At 44.1% G+C, this 17,758-nt stretch overlaps 1 protein-coding gene across 2 annotated transcripts in view; it reads right to left on the bottom strand.

Annotated features, from left to right (window-relative positions):
- Nucleotides 1-17,324, bottom strand: part of mau2 (MAU2 sister chromatid cohesion factor) — a 27,736-nt gene extending 10,412 nt beyond the window's left edge. Inside the window, exons 1-10 of one of the 2 annotated variants that reach the window (XM_081375397.1) lie at nucleotides 17,073-17,324; nucleotides 16,786-16,803; nucleotides 16,575-16,640; nucleotides 14,658-14,714; nucleotides 6,682-6,720; nucleotides 6,370-6,464; nucleotides 6,237-6,264; nucleotides 5,776-5,931; nucleotides 553-699; nucleotides 1-17 (exon numbers count right to left, since the gene is read on the bottom strand). The exon at nucleotides 1-17 is cut by the window's left edge and continues 74 nt beyond it. In XM_081375397.1, coding sequence (XP_081231523.1) covers nucleotides 1-17; nucleotides 553-699; nucleotides 5,776-5,931; nucleotides 6,237-6,264; nucleotides 6,370-6,464; nucleotides 6,682-6,720; nucleotides 14,658-14,714; nucleotides 16,575-16,640; nucleotides 16,786-16,803; nucleotides 17,073-17,312 — 863 coding nt within the window. In that variant the 5' untranslated portion in view covers nucleotides 17,313-17,324. Of the gene's footprint in view, nucleotides 18-552; nucleotides 700-5,775; nucleotides 5,932-6,236; nucleotides 6,265-6,369; nucleotides 6,465-6,681; nucleotides 6,721-14,618; nucleotides 14,715-16,574; nucleotides 16,641-16,785; nucleotides 16,804-17,072 lie in introns of both variants that reach the window. The other variant, XM_081375396.1, reaches the window with a different exon arrangement.
- Between the last annotated feature and the right edge of the window lie 434 nt (nucleotides 17,325-17,758).

Raw genomic sequence — 17,758 nt, 5'->3', positions numbered from 1 at the left:
GAGTGCATGACCGTCACCTGAAACACACACACACACACACACACACACACACACACACACACACATTAGTGAAAACAGCCTAAATTATGTTCGTACAGATACTATAAAAAACAGTTCCAGGACTTAAGGAATTTTCAAGCACTGCTTTTTTGGTTTTCAAGGACTTCAATCAGAGATCTCATTTATCAAACAATATCTTTATTATCTTTCAAAAAAAAAAAAAAAAGTAAATAGATAATTAAACGAATAAAACAAAAGGGTACAAATAAAGTGCAGCAGAAGCCATGCCTGTGGAGGCTTTAACCGCTGGATTTCTATGACAAAGATGTTTCTTTATTCAAACTGAATAAAGTTTGACCCGTGAGCGCCGAGTCTGTGGAGGCGGGGAACAGCGATCTCTGATTGATTTGGACTGCAGTACCGATGTCCACCACTAGCTGTCAATCTTACAGACTGCACCTTTAAGGACTTGCATTTCAAAAAGCCAAATTGAAGCCCTTCAAGCCCCTTGTACGAACCCAGTGATGATGTCAGAGGTGAAGGGTCACTCACCAGGTAGACGAGGACACACATGTGCTCCTTGGGCAGCCAATGGAAGAGGTCGGCTGAGTTGCTAGGCAGGATTTCATCATCATGCAGGGTGGAGATGGTCTGGATGCACTGCTGAAGCTGCTTCAGACACGGCTTCACACTCTTCACCTGCACACACACACACACACACACACACACGGTCACGTCTGACGGCTCTACAGACATCAGTCTCAGGTCTGCCTTAAATAACAACTCAACACTCAAAGGTCATAGGTGACACTTCGGCTGCTGTCCTCTCAGTGTGTTCATCATTCTGCATCTGTATGTTGTTGCACTTCTAGAGTTCATTGACTCGACATTTAGCCTTTTCAAATCTGACACTCGCTTGTCCGAGTAAAACACAATTACCTGTCCTGAAAAAGATGGGGTTTTTTTGTGTCTGTTGTAAAACCTATTTATTCTGAAGGAATATTGTTTTCAATCAGCTTTGAAATATTTAAATCTTCATATTTGTGATATTTTTACCTTTATAAAGGACATGTTTTCCCTGGTCTTATTAAATATATGCTTCATCTTTCATCTTAAAATCTTAAATTTGATCAATAAATTTAATTCGAATAATAAGACCCTATAGGGCTGTTACCAATCAGATTAAATAACTGTTACCAATTACACTAAATAATTGACATTAAATAATGTTATGAGATTGTTTTAAATATTTTTTAAATATACAAACAAGAAAAGTTGGAAAGAATGATACTTTTAAACATGAAACTAAACCACCAGTAGGTGGCGGCAGGTGACCGCTTTAATTAGAACAACTTTATTAATCCCGATAGGAAAACTGGTTTGCCACCAACAGACCATCCAGCCGGCGTCCAGGTAGTGTGTGTGAGAGAGAGTAGTGTGTGTGTGAGAGAGTAGTGTGTGTGTGAGAGAGTAGTGTGTGTGTGAGAGTAGTGTGTGTGTGAGAGAGAGTAGTGTGTGTGAGAGAGAGAGTAGTGTGTGTGAGAGAGAGTAGTGTGTGTGTGAGAGAGAGTAGTGTGTGTGAGAGAGAGTAGTGTGTGTGAGAGAGAGTAGTGTGTGTGTGAGAGAGTAGTGTGTGTGTGAGAGAGTAGTGTGTGTGAGAGAGTAGTGTGTGTGTGAGAGAGAGTAGTGTGTGTGAGAGAGAGTAGTGTGTGTGAGAGAGAGTAGTGTGTGTGAGAGAGAGTAGTGTGTGTGTGAGAGAGTAGTGTGTGTGTGAGAGAGTAGTGTGTGTGAGAGAGAGAGTAGTGTGTGTGTGAGAGAGAGTAGTGTGTGTGTGAGAGAGTAGTGTGTGTGTGAGAGAGTAGTGTGTGTGAGAGAGAGTAGTGTGTGTGAGAGAGAGTAGTGTGTGTGTGAGAGAGTAGTGTGTGTGAGAGAGAGTAGTGTGTGTGTGAGAGAGTAGTGTGTGTGTGAGAGAGTAGTGTGTGTGTGAGAGAGAGTAGTGTGTGTGAGAGAGTAGTGTGTGTGTGAGAGAGTAGTGTGTGTGTGAGAGAGTAGTGTGTGTGTGAGAGAGAGTAGTGTGTGTGAGAGAGAGAGTAGTGTGTGTGTGAGAGAGTAGTGTGTGTGTGAGAGAGTAGTGTGTGTGTGAGAGAGTAGTGTGTGTGAGAGAGAGTAGTGTGTGTGAGAGAGAGTAGTGTGTGTGAGAGAGAGTAGTGTGTGTGAGAGATAGTGTGTGTGAGAGAGAGTAGTGTGTGTGTGAGAGAGTAGTGTGTGTGTGAGAGAGAGAGTAGTGTGTGTGAGAGAGAGTAGTGTGTGTGTGAGAGAGAGTAGTGTGTGTGAGAGAGAGTAGTGTGTGTGAGAGAGAGTAGTGTGTGTGAGAGAGAGTAGTGTGTGTGAGAGAGAGTAGTGTGTGTGAGAGAGAGTAGTGTGTGTGAGAGAGAGTAGTGTGTGTGAGAGATAGTGTGTGTGAGAGAGAGTAGTGTGTGTGTGAGAGAGTAGTGTGTGTGTGAGAGAGAGAGTAGTGTGTGTGAGAGAGAGTAGTGTGTGTGTGAGAGAGAGTAGTGTGTGTGTGAGAGAGAGTAGTGTGTGTGTGAGATAGTGTGTGTGTGAGAGAGTAGTGTGTGTGAGAGAGAGTAGTGTGTGTGAGAGAGAGTAGTGTGTGTGAGAGAGAGTAGTGTGTGTGAGAGAGAGTAGTGTGTGTGTGAGAGAGTAGTGTGTGTGTGAGAGAGAGAGTAGTGTGTGTGAGAGAGAGTAGTGTGTGTGAGAGAGAGTAGTGTGTGTGAGAGAGAGTAGTGTGTGTGAGAGAGAGTAGTGTGTGTGAGAGAGAGTAGTGTGTGTGAGAGAGAGTAGTGTGTGTGAGAGATAGTGTGTGTGAGAGAGAGTAGTGTGTGTGTGAGAGAGTAGTGTGTGTGTGAGAGAGAGAGTAGTGTGTGTGAGAGAGAGTAGTGTGTGTGTGAGAGAGAGTAGTGTGTGTGTGAGAGAGAGTAGTGTGTGTGTGAGATAGTGTGTGTGTGAGAGAGTAGTGTGTGTGAGAGAGAGTAGTGTGTGTGAGAGAGAGTAGTGTGTGTGAGAGAGAGTAGTGTGTGTGAGAGAGAGTAGTGTGTGTGTGAGAGAGTAGTGTGTGTGTGAGAGAGAGAGTAGTGTGTGTGAGAGAGAGTAGTGTGTGTGTGAGAGAGTAGTGTGTGTGTGAGAGAGAGTAGTGTGTGTGAGAGAGAGTAGTGTGTGTGAGAGAGAGTAGTGTGTGTGTGAGAGAGTAGTGTGTGTGTGAGAGAGTAGTGTGTGTGAGAGAGAGAGAGTAGTGTGTGTGTGAGAGTAGTGTGTGTGAGAGAGAGTAGTGTGTGTGAGAGAGAGTAGTGTGTGTGTGAGAGTAGTGTGTGTGAGAGAGAGTAGTGTGTGTGTGAGAGAGTAGTGTGTGTGTGAGAGAGTAGTGTGTGTGAGAGAGAGTAGTGTGTGTGTGAGAGTAGTGTGTGTGAGAGAGAGTAGTGTGTGTGTGAGAGTAGTGTGTGTGAGAGAGAGTAGTGTGTGTGTGTGAGAGTAGTGTGTGTGAGAGAGAGTAGTGTGTGTGTGAGAGTAGTGTGTGTGTGAGAGAGTAGTGTGTGTGAGAGAGAGTAGTGTGTGTGTGAGAGTAGTGTGTGTGAGAGAGAGTAGTGTGTGTGTGAGAGAGTAGTGTGTGTGAGAGAGAGTAGTGTGTGTGAGAGAGAGAGTAGTGTGTGTGAGAGAGAGAGTAGTGTGTGTGAGAGAGAGAGTAGTGTGTGTGAGAGAGAGAGTAGTGTGTGTGTGTGAGAGAGAGTAGTGTGTGTGAGAGAGAGAGTAGTGTGTGTGTGAGAGAGTAGTGTGTGTGAGAGAGAGTAGTGTGTGTGAGAGAGAGTAGTGTGTGTGAGAGACAGTAGTGTGTGTGTGTGTGTGTGTGTGTGTGTGTGTGTGTGTGTGTGTGTGTGTGTGTGTGTGTGTGTGTGAGAGAGAGTAGTGTGTGTGAGAGAGTAGTGTGTGTGAGAGAGAGAGTAGTGTGTGTGTGTGAGAGAGAGTAGTGTGTGTGAGAGAGAGAGTAGTGTGTGTGTGAGAGAGTAGTGTGTGTGTGAGAGAGAGTAGTGTGTGTGAGAGAGAGAGTAGTGTGTGTGTGAGAGAGTAGTGTGTGTGAGAGAGAGTAGTGTGTGTGTGAGAGAGTAGTGTGTGTGAGAGAGAGTAGTGTGTGTGTGTGTGTGTGTGTGTGTGTGTGTGTGTGTGTGTGTGTGTGTGTGTGTGTGTGTGTGTGTGTGTGTGTGTGAGAGAGAGTAGTGTGTGTGAGAGAGTAGTGTGTGTGAGAGAGAGAGTAGTGTGTGTGAGAGAGTAGTGTGTGTGAGAGAGTAGTGTGTGTGAGAGAGAGAGTAGTGTGTGTGAGAGAGAGTAGTGTGTGTGTGAGAGAGAGTAGTGTGTGTGAGAGAGAGTAGTGTGTGTGAGAGAGAGTAGTGTGTGTGTGAGAGAGTAGTGTGTGTGTGAGAGAGTAGTGTGTGTGAGAGAGTAGTGTGTGTGTGAGAGAGAGTAGTGTGTGTGAGAGAGAGTAGTGTGTGTGAGAGAGAGTAGTGTGTGTGAGAGAGAGTAGTGTGTGTGTGAGAGACTCTCACCTGTCCGGCGTCCAGGTAGTGTGTGTGTGAGAGAGTAGTGTGTGTGTGTGTGTGAGAGACTCTCACCTGTCCGGCGTCCAGGTAGAGTAGTGTGTGTGTGAGAGAGTAGTGTGTGTGAGAGAGAGTAGTGTGTGTGTGTGAGAGAGAGTAGTGTGTGTGTGAGAGAGTAGTGTGTGTGTGAGAGAGTAGTGTGTGTGTGAGAGAGAGTAGTATGTGTGAGAGAGTAGTGTGTGTGTGAGAGAGTAGTGTGTGTGTGAGAGAGAGTAGTATGTGTGAGAGAGTAGTGTGTGTGTGAGAGAGTAGTGTGTGTGTGAGAGAGAGTAGTGTGTGTGAGAGAGTAGTGTGTGTGTGAGAGAGTAGTGTGTGTGTGAGAGAGAGTAGTGTGTGTGTGAGAGAGAGAGAGTAGTGTGTGTGAGAGAGAGTAGTGTGTGTGAGAGAGAGAGTAGTGTGTGTGAGAGAGGGTAGTGTGTGTGTGTGAGAGAGTAGTGTGTGTGTGTGTGTGTGTGTGTGTGTGTGTGTGTGTGTGTGTGTGTGAGAGACTCTCACCTGTCCGGCGTCCAGGTAGTGTGTGTGTGAGAGAGTAGTGTGTGTGTGTGTGTGTGTGTGAGAGACTCTCACCTGTCCGGCGTCCAGGTAGTGTGTGTGTGAGAGAGTAGTGTGTGTGTGTGTGTGTGTGTGAGAGACTCTCACCTGTCCGGCGTCCAGGTAGTGTGTGTGTGAGAGAGTAGTGTGTGTGTGTGTGTGTGTGTGAGAGACTCTCACCTGTCCGGCGTCCAGGTAGTGTGTGTGTGAGAGAGTAGTGTGTGTGTGTGTGTGTGTGTGTGTGAGAGACTCTCACCTGTCCGGCGTCCAGGTAGTGTGTGTGTGAGAGAGTAGTGTGTGTGTGTGTGTGTGTGTGAGAGACTCTCACCTGTCCGGCGTCCAGGTAGTGTGTGTGTGAGAGAGTAGTGTGTGTGTGTGTGTGAGAGACTCTCACCTGTCCGGCGTCCAGGTAGTGTGTGTGTGAGAGAGTAGTGTGTGTGTGTGTGTGAGAGACTCTCACCTGTCCGGCGTCCAGGTAGTGTGTGTGTGAGAGAGTAGTGTGTGTGTGTGTGTGAGAGACTCTCACCTGTCCGGCGTCCAGGTAGTGTGTGTGTGAGAGAGTAGTGTGTGTGTGTGTGTGTGTGTGAGAGACTCTCACCTGTCCGGCGTCCAGGTAGTGTGTGACCTGCAGCACGAGGAAGAAGACGCGCAGAGACTCCTTCTGGATGGGGTTTCCCTGCCAGGTCTCCACGATCTGCCCACACAGCGTCAGGAGCGGGTGAACCTCCTGCAGCTTACGCTCCATCAGCAGCAGCTACACACACACACACACACACACACACACACACACACACACACACACACACACACACACACACACACACGAGAACACAAGCCTCCACAGGTCACATGACAAACACAACCACTGATGAGACTAAACTAAAGTCTGATTAAGGCTGGGCCGATGCGGACTCCAAGTGGAGCTGCAACAAACGGCTATTCTGATAAGCGATTAGTTGGCCGATTATTTCTGGGATTAAAACGGCCAATTTACTTTTCTTTTTTATTGACAAAACACACTATTCCACGTCACACACACACACACACACAGATACTCACCATGCCTTTGCTCAGCAGGAACAGCGCTCTGTGGAAATGCAGAGATTAATCATTACACACGTCAGAGAAATGGACCGTGTGTGTGTGTGTGTGTGTGTGTGTGTGTGTGTGTGTGCGCTGTAGTGAGCGTCACCTGGTGTACTCCGACCCCACGACTCTGGCGTACTCCGCTCCGACTCCCAGCAGATCGCAGGCCGACACCAGATCCTTCTCCAGCGTGTGCAGTTGCTGTGGGGAACACACACACCGCTCAGACGAGGCTCACACACACTCCGGGTAATGAAGAGCAGTGTGGGGGAAACTCATCACAAGTAACTTGAGTGATGTAATCAGATTACTTTCTCAAGTAACTAGTAAAGTAACGTATTACTTTTAAAATTTACAACAAAATATATGTGTGTGTGTGTGTGTGTGTGTGTGTGTGTGTGTGTGTGTGTGTGTGTACCGCGAGCTGGAACAGGAGTCTGCAGTGCCAGTATGGAGTCTGCTGGTGTGTGTGTGTGTGTGTGTGTGTGTGTGTGTGTACCGCGACCTGGAACAGGAGTTTGCAGTGCCAGTATGGAGTCTGCTGGTGTGTGTGTGTGTGTGTGTGTGTGTGTGTGTGTGTGTACCGCGAGCTGGAACAGGAGTCTGCAGTGCCAGTATGGAGTCTGCTGGTGTGTGTGTGTGTGTGTGTGTGTGTGTGTGTGTGTGTGTGTGTGTGTGTGTGTGTGTGTGTGTGTGTGTGTGTACCGCGAGCTGGAACAGGAGTCTGCAGTGCCAGTATGGAGTCTGCTGGTGTGTGTGTGTGTGTGTGTGTGTGTGTGTGTCAAGTCAAGTCAAGTCAAGTTTATTTATATAGCGCTTTTCACAACACAGGTTGTATCAAAGCAGCTTCACAGTAATAAATTAGAACAATACATCAATGTTTGTTTCTAGTGGAACGTCTACGTTCGGTAATGCTGATCAATAGTATCGTTGATTGATTAATTCAATTAAATATCCCCAAATATCCCCAACTGAGCAAGCCAAAGGCAACAGTGGCAAGGAACCGAAAAACTCCATCAGGTGACCTAATGGAGAAAAAAAAACCTTGGGAGAACCCAGGCTCAGTCGGGGGCCAGTTCTCCTCTGGCGGTTATGAAGTAGAGGTCGGATTTAACTGTAGGATTAAAAGTATTATATGAATGCCTGGCTGAAGAGATGCGTCTTTAATCTAGTTTTAAACTGGGAGAGCGAGTCTGAGCAACGAACAGTATCCGGAAGACTATTCCAGAGTTTTGGTGCTAAATGTGAAAATGCTCTCCCTCCTTTGGTGGATCTGGATATCCTAGGTATGACCAAAAGCCTTGAATTTAGTGACCTTAAAGAGCGCGATGGATTATAGGGCGATAGAAGATCGGTTAAATAGACTGGAGCTAAGCCGTTTAGGGCTTTATAAGTCAGTAGCAATACCTTGTAATTAATACGGGACTTTATAGGTAACCAATGTAGTGATGATAAAATTGGTGTTATATGATCATATTTTCTTGATCTAGTTAGAACTCTAGCGGCGGCATTTTGGACTAACTGTAGCTTGTTTATTGAGGATGCAGGACAACCGGCTAATAACGCATTACAGTAATCTAGTCTCGAGGTCATGAATGCATGAACTAGCTTTTCTGCATCAGAAACAGATAGCATGTTACGTAGCTTAGCAATGTTTCTAAGGTGGAAAAAGGCTGTTCTTGTAACATATGAAATATGATTTTCAAAAGACAGGTTGCAGTCTAATATAACACCCAGGTCTTTTACTGTAGAGGATGAAGTAACAGGACACCCTACTATGTTAAAGTTGTATTGTGAGAGGTTTTGTGGGTGGTTTTTTGAACCGATAAGTATTACCTCTGTCTTGTCTGGATTTAATAAAAGAAAATTATGCGTCATCCAATCTTTTATATCTTTAACACACTCTGTCAATTTGGATAATTTAGCGTTTTCATCTGGCCGTGATGAAATATAGATTTGAGTGTCATCAGCATAACAATGGAAACTAATTCCATGTTTCCTTATAATATTTCCAAGTGGCAGCATATATATTGAGAATAATAGAGGGCCTAACACAGATCCTTGCGGCACTCCATAGTTTACTGGAGTTATGATCGATTTTTCTCCATTTAAATAGACAAAATGGTAGCGGTCAGATAGGTATGATCTGAACCAGCTTAATGCTTGTCCTTGAACACCGGTATAGTTTTGTAGCCGATCTAAGAGTATTGTATTATCTATAGTATCGAACGCAGCACTAAGATCAAGTAAAACTAGTATTGAGATACAGCCTTGGTCAGAAGCTAAGAGTAAATCATTTGTGATTTTAACGAGCGCAGTTTCAGTGCTATGATGCGGTCTGAATCCTGACTGAAACTTTTCATAGGTGTCATTTTCTTGCAAGAAAGAGCCCAGTTGGGCAGACACAACTTTTTCTAGTATTTTAGACATAAAAGGTAGATTTGAAATGGGTCTATAATTTACTAGATTATTCGGATCTAATTGTGGTTTCTTAATGAGAGGTTTTATAACTGCCAGTTTAAATGTTTTTGGAACATAACCTAAAGATAAAGACGAGTTAATAATATTGAGGAGAGGCTCTTCCACTATAGGTAACACTTCTTTCAATAGTTTAGTTGGTATAGGATCTAGTAAACATGTTGTTGTTTTAGATGAAGTAAAAAGTTTATTTAACTCTTTTTGTTCTATAGTTGTAAAGCACTGTAATTGTTCTTGCGGGGTGATAATTGAGGCTGAATTATAAGGCGCGATTGAGGATTGAACGTTTACAATTGTGGTTCTGATGTTTTCTATTTTCTCAGTGAAGAACTTCATGAAATCATTACTACTAAACTGTAATGGAATATTTTGTTCAGGAGACATCTGTTTATTTGTTAGTCTCGCCACGGTGTTAAATAAGAACTTAGGATTGTTATGGTTGTTTTCTATTAGTTTGCGGAGATGCTCAGCCCTGGCCGCTTTTAGGGCCTTTTTATAGCGTGACGTACTGTCTTTCCATGCGATTCTAAAGACCTCTAAGTTGGTTTGTTTCCATTTACGCTCTAAATTACGGGTTTCTCTCTTTAGAACACGCGTAGTATTGTTGTACCATGGTGCTTTACTTTTCTCTCTGACCTTTTTTAATCTAATGGGTGCAACAATATCCAATGATCCAGAGAGAATGGTGCTCATAGTGCTAGTTAATTCCTCAAGTTCATCTGTTTGTTTGGGTTCACTGAGCAGCTGAGACAGATCCGATAAGCTGTTTGAAAAATTATCTATGGTGGATGGAAGGATTGTTCTGCCTAATCGATAACGCGGCGCAGCATGATATATTACAGGAGTACGTAATATGCAAGTTACCATGTAATGGTCAGTGACATCGTCACTTTGTGGAATGATATCTATATCGGTTGGATCGGTTCCATGTGATATAATTAAATCGAGTGTATGATTAAATCGATGAGTCGGTCCGGTAATGTTTTGCTTGACCCCAAAGGAGTTTAATAAATCAGTAAACGCAGCCCCTAACGCATCATTTTGATTATCTACATGGATATTAAAGTCTCCAACAATTAATGCTTTATCGAAGTTAACTAATAGGTCTGAGAGAAAATCTGCAAACTCTTTTAGGAAATCAGCGTAAGGCCCAGGCGGTCTATATACGGTAGCCAAGGCTAAAGATAATAGGGATGTTTTTCGAACATCTAAGAGCGTAACATTTAGTACAAGTACTTCAAATGAAATAAACTTATAACCCGTTTTCTGAGTAACATTGAGAAAATCTCTATAGATTGTTGCAACACCGCCGCCACGACCATTCAGACGGGGCTCGTGCTTATAGGAGTATCCTGATGGAGTAGACTCATTTAGACCGAAATAATCATTTGGTTTAAGCCAGGTTTCAGTAAGGCAAAGTACATCAAAGCTATTATCTGTGACTATTTCATTTACAATAACTGCCTTAGGTGTGAGTGATCTAATGTTTAGAAGACCTAGCTTTAGAAATTGTTTTTGATTACCAATAGCAACATTTTCTGGTTTAATAACAATTAGATTTTTTCTAGATCCTGCAGTAGATTTATGATTTGATCTCACTAAACGAGGAATAGAACAGTTTCTATGCAATGTTCTACACTATTTATATCAGTTAAATTGGTGCAGCAGAGACTATGATTTGGACTTTTGGTTACTAGTCAAAAGGTATTTAACATTTTGGAGATGTTATCTGACAGAAGATCCGATCCGAATCTGCTTGGGTGTAAGCCATCAGCACGGTATAGCCTAGGACGCTCCCAAAACAGATTCCAATTATTTACAAAGAGAAGTTTCTGCTCATTGCACCATGACATTAACCATTCATTAAGCGCAAATAATCTACTAACCCTTTTCATGACCTAGTCGGTACGTGGGAAGCGGTCCTGACACAATAATCGTTATATCAGGCGATGTGCTGCGTACCGTATCGATCAGATTCCTGAAGTCTTTCTTCAGAACTTCCGTCTGGCGCAGCCTGATGTCTGCCCCTCCCGCATGCAGGACAACGGTTCCGACGCGCTCGTTCAAAATCTCGGGAACGTGAGCAGCGATTTCAGAAACACGAGCACCAGGAAAGCAGTGACTATGCACCTTACTTTTATTTAACGTAGCGTGTACGTGTCGAACGATGGAATCGCCGATGATCACAGCATCGCGTTCTGTTTCGCGAAGAGGGGAGAAGCGGTTTTGTGTGGATATCTCGAAAACCGGGAGGGTCGGAGAGAGTTTTCTTGGTCTAGACCTGACTCGCGACTTCCGCTGCGGAAAAATCCAGGCTTCGTGATGGCATGTTGGAGCCGGAGTGAACGAGACCATGGCTGATCGCGACCTCGACGTTCGGGACCGATGTTGAGGAACGCACGGAGTAGACGAGGTCGGAGTCAGCGGGTTAGTAACGTTAGTCTCTGATTTGTGTGCCTCGGCACGTGATGTTTCGAGAGCCAAACGCCGGTCTATCAGCTCGGCTTTTCTTACTAAAAGGTCGTGGATCTGTTTCTCAACAGCTTCCAGCTCAGACTGCACCGCGTGCAGCTCAAATGTGTCCTCACCTGCACCAAAAGGTAGACTACTTACATTTGATATATTCGCCATTTTAACAGATGGACAGTAAGTTAAGTTAGCAACGACGCTACCAGTGGTGCTATCAATATTAATACTAATTTATGGCTTAAGTCTTGGATATAATCCGTCTTTTCAGTGGTACGGGTGTAGAGTAGACGCACGATAGGTGAAAAAATGTTTGTTTGTAAATGAGTGCGGAGAAGACGCGTTCAGCCGTGATCCACGGACGTAACCTATAAGAGTATCCAGCGTTGGATCACTAGGCTTGAGACGCGTCTGCTCAACAATCCGCGTTATAACTATGAGGTGAGGAAAAGTAGAAAATGTTCGTTGTAAGTGAGTTTAAAGAGAAATCAAGAATTATAAATCAATCGATGGAGCTCCAAAGACAACAACGCGCTCAGACGCGACGCATGCGCACACACATGTGTGTGTGTGTACCGCGAGCTGGAACAGGAGTCTGCAGTGCCAGTATGGAGTCTGCTGGTGTGTGTGTGTGTGTGTGTGTACCGCGAGCTGGAACAGGAGTCTGCAGTGCCAGTATGGAGTCTGCTGGTGTGTGTGTGTGTGTGTGTGTGTGTGTGTGTGTGTGTGTGTGTGTACCGCGAGCTGGAACAGGAGTCTGCAGTGCCAGTATGGAGTCTGCTGGTGTGTGTGTGTGTGTGTGTGTGTGTGTGTGTGTACCGCGAGCTGGAACAGGAGTCTGCAGTGCCAGTATGGAGTCTGGTGTGTGTGTGTGTGTGTGTGTGTGTGTGTGTGTGTGTGTGTGTGTGTGTGTGTACCGCGAGCTGGAACAGGAGTCTGCAGTGCCAGTATGGAGTCTGCTGGTGTGTGTGTGTGTGTGTGTGTGTGTGTGTGTGTGTGTGTGTGTGTGTGTGTGTGTGTGTGTGTGTGTGTGTGTGTGTGTGTACCGCGAGCTGGAACAGGAGTCTGCAGTGCCAGTATGGAGTCTGGTGTGTGTGTGTGTGTGTGTGTGTGTGTGTGTGTGTGTGTGTGTGTGTACCGCGAGCTGGAACAGGAGTCTGCAGTGCCAGTATGGAGTCTGCTGGTGTGTGTGTGTGTGTGTGTGTGTGTGTGTGTGTGTGTGTGTGTGTGTGTGTGTGTGTGTGTGTGTGTGTGTGTGTGTGTGTGTGTGTGTGTGTACCGCGAGCTGGAACAGGAGTCTGCAGTGCCAGTATGGAGTCTGCTGGTGTGTGTGTGTGTGTGTGTGTGTGTGTGTGTGTGTGTACCGCGAGCTGGAACAGGAGTCTGCAGTGCCAGTATGGAGTCTGCTGGTGTGTGTGTGTGTGTGTGTGTGTGTGTGTGTGTGTGTGTACCGCGAGCTGGAACAGGAGTCTGCAGTGCCAGTATGGAGTCTGCTGGTGTGTGTGTGTGTGTGTGTGTGTGTGTGTGTGTGTGTGTGTGTGTGTGTGTGTGTGTGTGTGTGTGTGTGTGTGTGTGTGTGTGTGTGTGTGTACCGCGAGTAGAGGTGGGCGATATATCGTTTAGACGATAATATCCAAATTGTTGTCTGGACGATATGCAAAATTGGGATATCGAATATTTCATAATTTGTACAATCCGACCCCCCAAACATGAAAAGAGCTGAAAGAATTTAAAGAGAAAACAAATAACGCACACAATAACCTTCTAAACAATTATATGTAGCGATTTTTAATACTGTAGAGCAGTAGCCTACTATTCCCGGAAGCACCCTGCGAGTGGCCCAGCCCATGGTCCCGCGTCGTCAAAAACGCATACGTAAATTCGAAATAGTGCGCGCAGAAGCACATGCGCAAAACCGTTTTTAAAATGATATATGAATTATTTTTATTTTATCATATGTCATTTTACAAAAGGACATTTTACAAACCGTTTGCGCATGTGCTCCTGCACGCACTTTTTCAGTCAGAACACAGCAATCAGAGGAGGACGCGCTGAAAACTGTAATGCTGTTCTCTTCCTTCATAACTCGTACTGAGAAGGTTTGAGTTGCAGAGGAATTTGTGACTGTTTCACCTGTTCAACCACATCAAAGTTTCGTAATTAGTAAGTCCGTGCTTTTTCTCTTCTTTTGTTCTTATGTGCTGAAGAGCCGCTGTGCCTTGGTGAAACGTTACGTGAAGAGCTCTTTTCCAAAACGCCATAAACCTAAAAAGCTGCCTCAAAGATCCACCAAAAGTAATGATTATGAATATGTAAAATAATGCAATAAGACATTTTAAATTGTTTATTAATTTCTGTGTCGGCTGCAAAGATGAAGTTGACGATAGGCTTTAATGACTCGCGATCTTCGCAGTAGGCTGTGAACGCAACGGAGAAATGCACATTTATTAGGCTACATAGTTTTATTTTGTTTTGGATGGTTTTGTTTAGAACCAGATTTCTGTAAATATATTTCACATTTTTTAGGCCTGTGAGGCGAGTAGGCTACGGTTCGGTTCATGATGATATAATCTCCAGTTCAAGCACCGGGGCCTTATGTTGTGATTGCTAGCCTATATTTGTATTTTAATGTAAATCCAGGAAATTGGTTAATGAAAAATTAAGATACAATTAATACAAAACGAAATTCGTTTTAAAGAAAGGCTTTGTGCTTTTTGTTTTGAGGTCTCGGTGAAAGTTTGAAAGTCTTTAGTCTTTTTGCCGCTTTCAGAGCACTCGCGTCCATAATGGAGAACTGACACGTAGCCTAATATTGTTTTTTCCTCATAAATGCAAACACGAAAAATAAAAGAGAAAAGACTTGGATTTATATGGATTTATAGCGTTTTGGGGAAAAAATGGATGGATTTATAGCGTTTTGAAAATATATATTTTTTTACTTTGAATTTATCATCAACAATATTGTTGTTTGATTTAATAATCACTGTTGCAAAAGGTGCCTAGTTCCGTTTTTTTTTTTTTTTTGTAAGTGGAAAAAGATAGGGGCTTCCTCAGATTCTGTTTAGTTAGCTCCTTTATTGTTTCTTTTACAGCCTACATAGGTAAAATGCAGCAAGTCAAAAGACCAATTGGACCTTCTTTGCCAGTTTGCACACATTTCTTTGAAGGATGGCAAAAATATCGTCTGAATATCGATATCGAGTTATTGGAAAAAAATATCGAGATATTCATTTTTGTCAATATCTCCCACCCCTAACCGCGAGCTGGAACAGGAGTCTGCAGTGCCAGTATGGAGTCTGCTGGTGTGTGTGTGTGTGTGTGTGTGTGTGTGTGTGTACCGCGAGCTGGAACAGGAGTCTGCAGTGCCAGTATGGAGTCTGCTGGTGTGTGTGTGTGTGTGTGTGTGTGTACCGCGAGCTGGAACAGGAGTCTGCAGTGCCAGTATGGAGTCTGCTGGGAGATCTGGATGGCCTTCCGTAACAGCGGCTTCGCTGAATCCACCAGGTTCTAGTGAACAGAAGACAAACATGCTATTACACCGGCGGGATAAATGACTCTCCGACGCAAATCTAAAATGTGTTGGTCTGAAGTCGCTTCATCACTCATAGGTGTGGTTTGGGCGTAACGTGAAATAAACCAATCAGAGCGACATCTCACATTCCCTTTAAGAGCAGGTGCGCTTGTTCCATGGCGGATTGCTATTATAACGGCGGATTTGCCAGGAGCGGTTCACAGCCGAGGAGACCGACGTTCTCGTCAGGGCCGTAAAACACAGAGAAGTGACATTGGGGACGGAGAAACACACCCAGATTAGCTTCGGTTAAACAGGCGTATGATAATTTGGGTAAATGTGTAAGCTAGATTTATGCCTATTTTTTCACATCTTCATGGACACAACAATGATTTCCCTCGTGTGGAATATTGTTCCTTGTAATAATGTATGGTTTTCTAAAATGAGAACTGTTGTGTCTGTGTGTAGATGAGAGAAGCAAAGTGTGTGTGTGTTGTGCTCACGCTACATTATGGCCAAGCATGCGCTCTTAAAATAGCCTCTGAATAACATGTGCGCTGTGCGTCGGGAGCAGAACAGGAATGATACATGCGTCGCTGTACGAACTCTATTGCGCTGGGAGCGGGATAGGGCCCTGAGACACACACACACACACACACACACACACACACACACACACACTGGCTGCTTCTCCTTTAGTCTTTAACCCTTGTGTGTCCTAACGCATCAGTTTCGCTTGTATGATTGTGAACACAGGTGTGTATTTTTAACTATTTCACTCTCATTTCCTTTAATAAATCTACTTTACACTATTAACACACAATAGTTCCTTTCAGAACGTTAAAGACAAAAAAGTCCCCATTGAAACGGCAATTTTTAATCCCAGGGACATTTAACTATAGAACGATGCCATCTTTGTTAAGATTCACAAGGCCAGCCGTGGCGTTTTCTCAGGTTTGGCCTATAAAGCAAATGCTTGTTTTTCTGCTTCTGTATGGATAAATTATGCAGTGATAATTGTGTGTGTGTGTTGGTGTGGATGTCAGAGTGTGGTTTGTATGTGTGTAATAAAAAAGTGTGTGTGTGTGTGTGTGTGTGTGTGTGTGTAATATTTGAGAGAAAAACTGTAACTTAAGCCGCTGTGTCCCAGTGAGTTTTGCTGCATGTAATGGAGAAGTTCTCTCATCGCTAAATCGCTTTCATCGTTCAAGTTCGAAATGCAAATGAGGATATTTTTAATGAAAATAAAAATTCTTCATTTGTGTGAGTGTGAACCGTCATAATGCTTCAAAACGTTCGTAAATAAATCCATACGAATAGAGCGATTTCATCCAAGTCTTTTGATCACTTATTATGATAAAGAGATTTAATTTAGACTTTTATTCACATATAAAGATTGATCAGCGAACATAAACCGAACCTGATTGGTTCTTCAGCCTCTGTTTACCATATTTGATGAGCTGATCATATCATATGTGCATAAAAGCCTGAATCAGAAGACTTGCATTAAACCTCTCCAATCATATAGATTTATTTTAACATCTCTTAATGAAACGTTTAGAATCATCAGTTTTGGCTGAATAGACTTTCTAAATAGAGACAGAAATCTCTCAGATTTCATTAAACATCTTCATTTGTGTTCTGAAGATGAACGGAAGTCTTACAGGTTTGGACATGAAAGCATGTAAATGATGACAGAAATGTAATTTTTGGGTGAACTGTCCCTTTAAACTCAAAAGTCTCCAGGTTTGCGTTTGAAAGCATGTTTTATTCATAACATCAGGGTTATTTCTGCCACACAGAACAGAAGAGTTGACGACATTTCAGTGTTAAACCGGACTCAGACTCAGACTCACCTGTTGGCAGTAAAGCTCTGACAGAAGACTCGCCGCCTCGAACTTGACATCCTCAAACTGGGCGATCTGCACACCTGTGCTAAGGAGAACTCAATAAATCATGTATCATCATTATCATCATCATCATCAGCTGTTCTTCTTCACTTACAGCAGCACAGACTCAACACAACACTCAAGAGTGACAATTGCTTCATTATGTGGTAAAGGATACTTGCTGTGAGATAAACCACTGAAATAGAGACAGAAAGAGACATTAAACATGAATCATAAATAATGTTTATTAGTGTCTATAGCAGCGCATCACAGGACAAACACAGAGCTTCTATCAAAATATTATTATATATGATTTATGACAATAAGATGTTTAAAACAATAGCACATGAACTCATTGAATCTGTTAGGGCTGAATTAACAACAAAAATAACAACAATAATGAAGCGCCCGGGACTGCGGCCTTGTCGCTCAGCTGAAGCCTCGGGCTTTCCTGTGCGCTCTCACCGCCTTCTCGAGGTGCGTGCGGGCCAGCTCGCTGTTCTTCGTGTGGTGGTAGAGCACCGAGCCCAGCTGCAAGTGCGTCCGGGCCTCCACTCTCTGCGGGGGCTTGAACTGGAACACGGCCTGCAGGCAGTGCACACACAGGCGGATTTTGGGAGGACTGGAGGTTCTGAAATGTTCGGCGAACCCGAGTAGAGCCAGATACCAGGAGTCCGGGGCCTCAGCGCCTGCAGCCGCCATCATCACCACAACAACAACAATACGAGAGCCCGGGCAAACCTCGCGAGAGCGCGAACCGCGGCGAGAGTTCCACGGCCCTACCCTGAACGAGATCTCGGCTGAATCTCGCGAGAGGAGCAGCTGGCGGGAGGTTCTGCGTCTGACAGGAATCTTCATAATAAAGAACTATTGTAAATGAAAACAAACTTATGGATGCTTTGGTAAATCATAATTATGGCATACTAAGTCGAAGTTATGACTTAAACTCACAATTATGACAAAAAGTCAATAATTATGACAACTCATAATTATGACATCGAAATTCTGACGTACCAAATCAAAATTAACAGGTGTGTTGGACATCGGCTGCGGCTGGATGCACCCGATCGGCGAGAGTAGCCGCGTGCCGGCGGGAGGAGCTGCAAACGGAGACGTGAAGTCGGACACTTTCTGGTTCCCGTAGTGACCGC

This window comes from Scardinius erythrophthalmus (genome assembly GCF_964197995.2).
Source record: "Scardinius erythrophthalmus genome assembly, chromosome: 9".
Classification (NCBI taxonomy): domain Eukaryota; kingdom Metazoa; phylum Chordata; class Actinopteri; order Cypriniformes; family Leuciscidae; genus Scardinius; species Scardinius erythrophthalmus.
Note: the sequence above shows the minus strand (reverse complement) of the source record. Positions and strands in the feature narration are given on the sequence as shown.